Genomic DNA, 9,960 nt, shown 5'->3' with positions numbered 1-9,960 from the left:
CAAAAACGCAAATCTCCTCATATGGTATGGCAGGTGGGCGGAGTCCAGGAGAAGATTAACAATGCAATTAGCAACACGCCCCAACTTCAAATTAACCAATCAGATCTCGATGGACAAATTCAAATCCAGGGCTGCGTTCAGCCCCGACAAACGTTGCACAACGTTTATTAAACTGAAACAGTGATGCATTGAACACCCTGTTGTGATGACGCAAGAGTTGCAACTACGGTAGCTGAGAGGCCATTCTTTGTGTTCTTTTTTAAATGTTTCTGAAGCCTGATGAAATCGTTATAAATGTGTGTTTAATACTGTAAAATACCCTCGATGTTACAATCACTGACCTTGCTGTCCAAAATGAAAGACAACATTCCAACTTGAACCCATTGAGAGAGCTGTCTCTTTACCATCGCGTGGTTTTATACATCTTGCCGCTGATTGGGCTGACATTTCTGACACACCCACCAAACAAGAGAAAACGCTTCTAAAACCTGTTGCATTCCGTTGCACACCGTTTCCAGGAAACATGTCGTTCAACCCGGAAACCGTAGCAAAACGTTGCGCACCGGTGTGAGATTGAACATGCCCCTGAACTGCCTTATTTCATCTCAGAAGCCGGTTTCACTCAGATATATATGTCACCACGTGGAAAATAAGGCCATCTGTACCTCCGTTTCATGGTGACTTTAAACAAACCCAAGTACTGCCGCATTCACCCCACGCTGTTTGATTCATAAGTGGGCCAGTTTTTTCAGTTTAAGAGTTTAAACTGTTTTATGAAATAATTATTAACAAATAATTCAATAATAATTAATTTATATGAAATTTATGTGGTCTATATTTAAGTTGTATATTAAAGGACATTTTGCAATCAGAGTTTAAATATATTTTATTACAGCTAATTTTAACAATATTTATGTTATTCAACCGAATATTATATATATATATATATATATATATATATATATATATATATATATATATATATATATATATATATATATATATATTCGGTTGAAACAGAATACATGTATTGTGTGACATACATATTGTTTTATATACATATTTAATATTTATTGCATTTAATGCATTATATTAGCAAAGTCAGAAAAAATAGATGAGAAGACAGTAATGCTTACATTTTCCATACATAATGTCAAAATGTGAGTAATGAAAAGGAATGAAATTACAAAGAAAAGAAAGTCAAAAATGTTTTTTTTATTCAAATGTTCTTGTGTAAGATTTCCTATTGATTTATTTCATATTAATCATATAAAAATGGTTCTGCATGCCTTTTGATAAATAAATTGCCGTGGAACATAATATACAATACAATTTAAACAGATATGAAATAAAAAGAAAAATGTCCACCAAATGGGCCAGTTCATTTAACAGAATTGGTTTCAGACGATTAACCAAAAGGCGGCTCATTTTAGCTGACTTCACCCAAGTGCGCGCGATTTGTGAGTTTTATAATTCCTTTAAAATAAAAGCCCTTGCAAATTTGTCAAACGTACAAAATATTATTACGACCCTATTCTATTTAATATAATTACTTTAAATACGTCGAATGACGCTAAACATGTCAAGTCACGCGGTTGTTCTTGAAACACAGGTCTTACGATATATATAATACAATGATTGACCTGATGACTTTTAACTTGAAATATGTGTCGTTAGTTTTTTTTGTTGTAGCCGATTGATTGCTCGGTTTAACTTCACATTTGCCTTTTTGCAGCAGCTTAAGATTCTTGATCCTCCATAAATCGCTCGTTTTAAACTTTGAATCTTTGGTGAGTAGATTTTTTTATTCGAGATTTTGTGTCTCCAGAATAACCTTTTCATATTTTTGGTGCATTTTTGTGAAGGATTCCTTTTCCTGCATTTTCCTTGAGACCGCCTAGGCCCTAAAGCAGAGCTCGGCAGCGGGGTTTGTCCTCTTTGTCTGCTTAGAGGATTTTCCAGGATATTCCAACAATCTCTGCACGTGGGTTAAGTTGAAGCGTTTCGCACACGACGTTTTTATTTAAAGAGTTTACTGCGCTTTGTTGAATTTTTCATTTTAGTCGACTGCTTTGGTCGTAGCGATTTATGTTTATTTTGTAGACTACGTCGTGCATTTTTGCATCGTTGGTATGTTCAGTTTTCTGTTTTTTATTATTTTTTACAATAACAGAATCGCAAGTCTTTATTTTTAATTTTTAAGCTTTAGGATTGTTTTTCCCTTTTTATTTTGTCTTCCTGCACCCTTTTTAGGTGTTACCGTGACGTTTTTAATTCAGCAAGATACTCAAAATCCCATTTGACTGTACACATCAATCTCGATCTCCTTTTTCCTTTGAATTGATTTCATTTATTTTTTCCAGCGCCCCCTTCACAGGTCACCACCGGCACCTTTTCAAAAGTATTGAATTAAGCAAAACTAACCATGTCCAATAATGAGGTGTGTTTTTGTTGCCTCAGTGTAACTGGTGGAAGTGGCGCTCATTGCTTTGGTGATATTGGGAATTGTAGTTTTGGCTGAGGGCACTCTAAACCTCAGCGTGCTTGCATTAACCACAACCCCCCGTGACAAAACAACAGACGACTGCCTAGCCCTGACGCTATGGAGTGAGTTAACACCCCTCTTGAATGTCAAATGTCATGCATCTTACCTGTAAACACATGAGACGTATTCAATTTTAGGCGTAGCTGCGCAGACCGATCTGTCTGTAACATCATAGTACCGCGGTAGCGTTTCGAAAGCTAAGCTTACGAATCTATATCGCGGTAGTATGATGTCATACGCCGAGAGGTCTGCGTTGCGTCCTTTAACAAGCAGGACTGGTCGTCCCTCTGTGAAAAGCACATTAATTTGAAGTAGACCATCCGAAAAAATTTAAGAAAGTTGTCCATCCCCAAATAGGGAATATGACGTCACATCAGCACTACCGCTGTGTAATATATAAATTAATAACATCCACACAAAAAACAACACCTGCCATTAGCATCGCTTATCTTTTGAATCCATACATTTATAGTGTGCTAAAGATATGTTTAATCTCTGATCGTTTTGTTTTAGACTTATTTTACATTTATTAAAATATTTCAAATAACACTTAAAATTAGCTTTCTGGATACAAACCCATCTGTTTGTTTATTTCTTTATTTTCCGAACTTATAGTCGCCCCCCCAGCACTAGTCAACTGATGTCCGGCAACGTGACAAATAAGACTGACCCACGGTCTCTGAACTCACGGGTCTTCATCGGGAACCTGAACACAATGCTGGTCACCAAGGCGGACGTGGAAGCCATTTTCAGCAAATACGGCAAGATCGTCGGCTGCTCCGTGCACAAGGGTTTCGCCTTTGTCCAGTTTGCCAACGAGAGAAACGCACGGGCTGCTGTGGCCGGAGAGGACGGACGGATGATAGTTGGACAGGTGCTCGGTGAGGCCACTAAAACTGATCTCTAATCAGCAAATGTTGGAGCAGTTTTTTGCATGGACTTTAGATTTTTTACTTGTTAGATTTTTTACTTGTTTTGCAGTTGCTTGTGGCTTTAGTTATAATTATAGGGTGACGACAATTCTCAAGCTTTTACAATACTAAAGCAATAGGCCCAGTTGACTTTAGAACGCCATTCTAGAATAAGGCCTTTTAATAGGTGATCCTGCCTGTGAAAACCCAGCTAACACATGACAGCGCTGTCAAAGAGGATCAAAATTTTCACATATCCATGAAGAGGACTTACAGGCTGCATCATGTGTGCCAGGCCAGTAGATGGTGATGATGCTTTATAATGAAACACCACACACCTGCCCACATACGCATTCTTCTATAGAGCGAAAAATATAAACAATCAAGATTGCAGAAGCATTGTGCAGTTTAGTTTCGATTGACAATGAGGTTCATTTATTACTACAAGTGACCCTGAGCTACAAAAAATAACTTAATTGGAGCTTTAACAAACAGTCCTGTATGCCACAATTGTTGTGTTGGTTTTACACGTGCATGCCCTCACATTACATAGTTTATTTTATTTAATAACCACAGTGATGACCAGGTGTTGCTTTCAAAAACTTTAAGCTTTAAAACCCATCATGAAAAATTTGCGTTATCAGGACCCCAAAACACTGTTGTCGTGTAAACGAACAGCCAAACCGCATAAAACGTTAGCATTTTCAGTTGAAACGTTGTGTAAATGGCCCCTTCAACCAACTGGGCAGAAATCTGAGATGTACAGATGCCTTATCCTAAACTACAATTTTCCACAAAATCTCTGCCAGCATGCATTGTTTAGAGCAGCCTCAAACCTTTTTTTTTTTTTGGAGAGGTGTACCGCAATGGATAAAACAATCTGGAGGGCTACTTTTTTGATACAGCCTACTCAAAACTTCTTGAATTTACTTGTTGATATGTTTTATCATTGTTTAAAATTTTAACATACATAAAAGAAGCCAAGCTAATCTAAAAAAAGTCATAAATATTAAGGCTAGTAAGATGTGCTTTGGCCGGCAACTTGCATACTCCATGCGGGCACCATGTTGGATGCCACTGGTTTAGAGTAATGCAGGTTAATTGCTTGCAGTTTTCGGTATACTTTATTTATTCAGCTCCCAACTTTTCTTTCCATCAGATATTAACTTAGCCGGGGAGCCGAAACCTCACAGGTCAAAAACAACAAAACGATCAGCTGGAGATATGTATAGGTAAACATGTTTTTCCACCCAGTATATCACTTTCTTGTTTTCACCTTTTTGCTTTAAATTTTGTAAAGATTCTGTAATGCTTAACATGTCCATATGAATCTCCCACACAGCGGTTCTACTTTCGAGCTTGATTATGACTTCCAGAGAGATTACTATGACAGGTAAGATGGCCACAATTTTTAAGTTGATTTAAAGCTATTTGTATCATGAAGCGCAATATATTAAAAATTCTAATTGTGTTCTTGCGCTGACAGGATGTATTCATACCCGTCCCGTGTGCCACCACCACCCCCTCCTCCTCTCTCCCGTGCCGTGATCCCGTCCAAGCGTCCACGGGTCAGCATGAGTGGAGGAAACAGTCGCCGGAAGTCCAGCCTCTCCTCTTCATCCAAGAGCAGCCAGCGGTCGTCCTCTAGAACCCGTCAGTACCCGAGTCATTCTCACATCAATAACCATCAAATATTATAATACTATAATATACTTATCTTGTTTTAATTTCAGTGAAAGCAGATGACCTCCAAACTATAAAGCGAGAGCTTGCTCAAATTAAACACAAGGTTGACTACCTTCTAGAAAGTCTGGACAGGATGGAAAAAGACCACAACAAGAAGTCAGGTAAATGATGTGTTGCTCTGTATACTTTGTATTATTGTATTAATGTTTTCTGTCTTCGTGTTTACGCTTGTATCTTGTCCATCAGAAGGTAAAACTGTGAAGGCCGAAGCGAGTGAGGCTTCTTCCCTGCAACATTCCAACAAGAAGGACAGAGAGAGGGAAGAGCAGGAGATAAATGATTCGGAAGAGGAGCGAGATCTGTTGGAAGAGGAAGAAGAGGTGAGTGAGAAAATCAGAGCTGCAAAATGATGTTTAGATTGAGACCGGATTAAAGTTGATACCGTTTTACAATTCTTGCTATCCCGGCTAAAAGTTCAATGCAAACTCTATTTAAAGAAGTATAGGGACATGTAAAGATGTGCTTTGAAGTATCTAAACTTCAACACTGTGACTAAAATGGGGTTTTCTCTCAGGTTAAAAGTCAAGAAGGAGAAAATGAAGAAGAGGAAGGAGAGCATGAGGAGGAAGAAGAGGGTGAACACGAGGAAGGGGAGGATGACGGCGACAGCGTCAATGGCGATGACTCGTAGACTGTTTTAATCCACAGTGGACACCAAACACACTCACAAAGTCCAGCTCTTTCAGTTCTGTAGATGGGTTAAAGCCGGCCTTTAAAAGATTTGTACATTTGAAATGTAGATGCGCTTGTGATGTATCTGACACTACATTTACGCCAGTTTATTTTTAACGCTAGCATGACATCTTTTCAAGCTTTTGAAGTGTCCCTCAACTATTATGAAGAAAAACATCAGACAGCAATACGTTCTCTGGTTATTCATTCAGATTGTTTTGTTACTGTGGTTGTGGCCCACACGCGCAAGTATTGTCTCTACTAGCAGGTGGCAGATAATGTACACGATTCATTCCCGGATTGAAACTGGTCTGTTCCCTGTTTGCCCTGATTTATAGGATTTTTGTTTTCTGTGAACTAAAATGTGTATTTTAAGAAAGGAAACTTAAGTGGCTTCTCTGTCAAAGAGAGCATCTTGGAAATGTCTATGTTTGTAATTACGTCTTTTTATATGACCCTGTTTCAGATTAATTCTACAGGAAAATTTCAATAAAATATTAAAATAAACCTGCGTGTGTTCTTACGGGGATTGTTTTGCTGGACCCGGCTTGTGTAAAAATTTGTTTTTTTAGGAATAAGACATTTGGAAGATCAGGGCCCGTATGTATAAAGCCACTCGGAGTAAAATTTTAGTCTTAGGTGTGTCAGAATTTTAAGAATGACGTAATTTCCTTTTATTCTTAAATTTAAGAATAATTTTGATTCATAAAGCCTCTTAAGTGTTAAGACTAGGTCTCAGCTCCTAAATTATTTAAGAGAGCTGGAGAGGTCTCTTAACCTAGTTAAGAGTAACAAGAGGGCAGCAGAGAGGTGGAGATCATACACTTTACAACAAAGAATGTGTTAGAATTACTTTAAATCAAATGTATTTCTAAAGCCCTTTTGACAAATTTCTTTTTGCAAAGCAGCAAATTTACAGTAAATACATGTTCGTATAAAGACAGTAGATAGGAATTAATATAACATTATAAAATATAAAGAGTATAGGGGTTTTATACAATGTGTATTACTTACACAATATAATATACAGTATAAAATGAATAAGATGTATATTAGTGAAACTTATTCAAGTGCTTGCACAGTACAAAGATTTTTTATGGGATTATAAAGACCGAATACTTAAATGGTATAAACATTATTTGCATAATATACACTGTTAAAAGTTAATGTTGGATCAAATTATTGATAATGCCTAAATATTTTATGTTTTATCAACTTAAATTTTCTCAGTTTAAGTGAAATAATTGAAGTTAAAAATGTTTAAATATTAGGTGTTACCAATTGAAGTAAGCTTTTTAAGTAGAGCCACTTTTGGTTTTACAGTTTATGACAGGTATATAAAAAAGTTTTTTAAAAATTGCTTTCAGCTTCTTTATAAATGTCTCATACTCTCAGACTGATTCTACTCCTTATTAAGAATTTTTTGACACTTAAGTCATAGCTTGAGACTATTCTTAAGAGCATTTCTGAGAGGTTTTATACATACAGGCCCAGGTTAGTGATGGTAATGAAATATATTTTAATTGAGGATGATTAAATAGTGTTGCATTAAACACATAACAGTCATCTCCAAAATACATTTAAATAAAGGTTTTGTTTCTTCTTCATATTTTGCATTGATTAATTATTTTGCTGACAATAGACCTCAAGATGAACCATTATGGTTTATCCAGACAGCAAATTTTAAAACAACTAATAAAAACAGTTGGTCTTCAGAGAAGCCGATCTAAAATCCTGATACAGTTAACTTACACAGGAATAATTCACTATACAAGCTCCATATTCATAAGGGGAAAAGGAGAAAACCACTGAAGCTTGTGAAGCTATATTCGGTATCACAAACCTCAGCATTTCTCCAGACTTTGATATGAATTTGATCACCAGGTTCTAGTGTAAGAACGACTCCATTGCTGGCATTACTATTGGTGGGAGGTTGCCGAGTAAACACAGAGCATTGAGATACATTATTTTTAAATAGCCCGGCTCCCAGGTTGAATTGAGAACATGAATGAGCATGAAATATGAAGTTATAGATCCCTTTTACTGGTGCTGTGAAAATACCTGAAAGACACATGTATATGAACTTAAGCACTGCAAGGCAAATATTACATTTATTATTTTGTTATAATGAGGTTTTCATTACAGTGCTTACCAGTATTTGAGTCATAAGCATTTCCAATGTTACTAAACACTTTCTTGAAGACCAGAGTTTTCCAATCAAAAAAAGGCCCGGTGTCCCCTGATGCTGATTCCACAAGTCCGGCTGAAAAGGCAATCTTTTGGGCTATGAACGTGAAAAGAAGTTGTCAGCAAAAATATAATATCTCTCATTTTAAATTAAATTGACATTTGAAAAAAATTTATCTTTATTCTCTTTCTGGAAAAATTTGAGTTTATTTTGTGAATCTTGTACTGAACTTTTTAAAGCTGTGAGGAAAAACATTATTTAAAGAAATGCAATGAATAGAAATTAATCTCATTAAAGTATCAAAGCAAAATCATTAAAATCCACACAAAAAAAAAACTTTTACAATGACAATTTATTGCAGTAAAACATTTACTTTACCTTCATTATTACTTAATACACAGTCTAGTTTTTCTTGTAATGTTTGAATCTTTTCCTCCATCTTCTTTAGTTTTTCCAGCTCAGCAATAATGTTCACAGTTGGTGTCATTAAATCTTGTGAAACTGAGCTGCCAACACAGAGCAGTAATAACAGTTGTAACACCATCAACATCTCGCTTGTTAGACGACTACAGATGATTCCTGTGAATGCCCCACACTTTAACTTTAAATCTCTGATGCTGGTCTTTATATTAGGGTTCGAAAAATATTTGTTGAAAGAAATGTAAACACATACATTTGCACTTTAGACTCATGCCGGACAAGCTTTGTTTGTTCCTGTTTTAAGAAAGTAAAACAACAAAACAAAATATTGATCACTCAGCTAACAGAAATATGTTTTAAGAACATTCCTTAAACCATGCACACATTTTAAAAACTTCCAGTTTTTATGTTTTGAAAATATTTCTTGGTTATGTGAATTTTAGAGAAATGTTACAATCTATAATTTTCAAACATTATGACAATGTGACGTCTAAATGTTCTTACAATGGTTAAAACACATATAGAAACATTAAATTCATGTTTTAAATGTTCTGTAAAAATATTGCTGTAGACTTTTCACTTATTAGGTTAAGATGTCTGGTTTTGTTTAATTTAAAGACACCATGCATTATGCACTGCAAAAAATAAAATGTAAATTTTACGGTATAAAACTGGCATCACTGGGCAAAACTATATAACCTTTGTTTTAACATCCTTTGAAACACATAATGTGTTTAATAAACACTGTTGCAAAGACCTCTAAGGCAGAAACAAGAGTCAAACTGCCCAACTAAAGGAACCACTGATCACCATAATGGTGACCAAACAATTTCAAATAGACAAAAGTCTGTCTGGTTTGTAATAAGAGAGATGTCTTTTCAGATGATTTTATCTAAGGCAGTGGCTGGAAGTTGTAGTTGTAGTTTGGCTCATTATCACCAGGTGTCTTCAATAATCAAATAATCACTCAAATGATTGCTAAAGTATCTAATTAACTCTAACACTGCTTCGGTGTTACTTTTAACACCCTGCTGGTGGTACCCATATAAAAACCGAGCCGGGGCCCGTTTCAGAAAGGTGGTTAAGTGCAAACTCTGAGTATGTTAACCCTGAAATGAGGGAAACTCTGAGTTTTCCATTTCAAACAGGGAGGTAGGTTAAACCCGAGACAGCGGGGTAAGTCAAGCCTGTTTCAGAAGGAGAGGTAACTTAGGGCGTTTTCACATTAGCACTTTTGGTGCGCACCCGGGTCCGATTGACATCAGAGTTCGGTACATTTGGATGATGTGAACGCTGTCTTCCGAACTCGGGTGCGCACCCGCGAAACGTACTCGAGTCCGCTTATAAAGGGTGGTCTGGGGTCCGGTTCATGTGAACTCCAGATCGGTTCGCTGCTAATGTGAGCGCAATCGTACCAAATCGCGGAAGTGAACCGCTGTTAATTACGTATTATATGGAATATCCCACCAAAACAGACG

At 36.5% G+C, this 9,960-nt stretch overlaps 1 protein-coding gene across 3 annotated transcripts; it reads left to right on the top strand.

Moving 5' to 3' along the window:
* The first annotated feature begins 1,557 nt into the window (after positions 1–1,557).
* Positions 1,558–6,381, top strand: hnrnpc (heterogeneous nuclear ribonucleoprotein C). Of its 3 annotated transcripts, none has more exons than XM_065277139.2 (9): positions 1,564–1,790; positions 2,461–2,607; positions 3,161–3,426; positions 4,616–4,688; positions 4,799–4,849; positions 4,943–5,109; positions 5,190–5,303; positions 5,389–5,522; positions 5,717–6,381. In XM_065277139.2, the coding sequence occupies exons 2-9, from the start codon at positions 2,603–2,605 to the stop codon at positions 5,831–5,833; spliced, it is 927 nt and encodes a 308-aa protein (XP_065133211.1). In that variant the 5' UTR covers positions 1,564–1,790; positions 2,461–2,602; the 3' UTR covers positions 5,834–6,381. The 3 variants fall into 3 exon arrangements, with proteins under 3 accessions (XP_065133213.1, XP_065133211.1, XP_065133212.1); XM_065277140.2 differs by lacking the exon at positions 1,564–1,790 and adding an exon at positions 1,807–1,984; XM_065277141.2 differs by lacking the exon at positions 2,461–2,607 and having other exon boundaries at positions 1,558–1,790.
* Positions 6,382–9,960: the final 3,579 nt, after the last annotated feature.

Source organism: Paramisgurnus dabryanus, chromosome 6 (assembly GCF_030506205.2).
Source record: "Paramisgurnus dabryanus chromosome 6, PD_genome_1.1, whole genome shotgun sequence".
NCBI classification, from domain to species: Eukaryota; Metazoa; Chordata; class Actinopteri; order Cypriniformes; family Cobitidae; genus Paramisgurnus; species Paramisgurnus dabryanus.
This window is presented reverse-complemented; position numbering and strand designations above follow the sequence as displayed.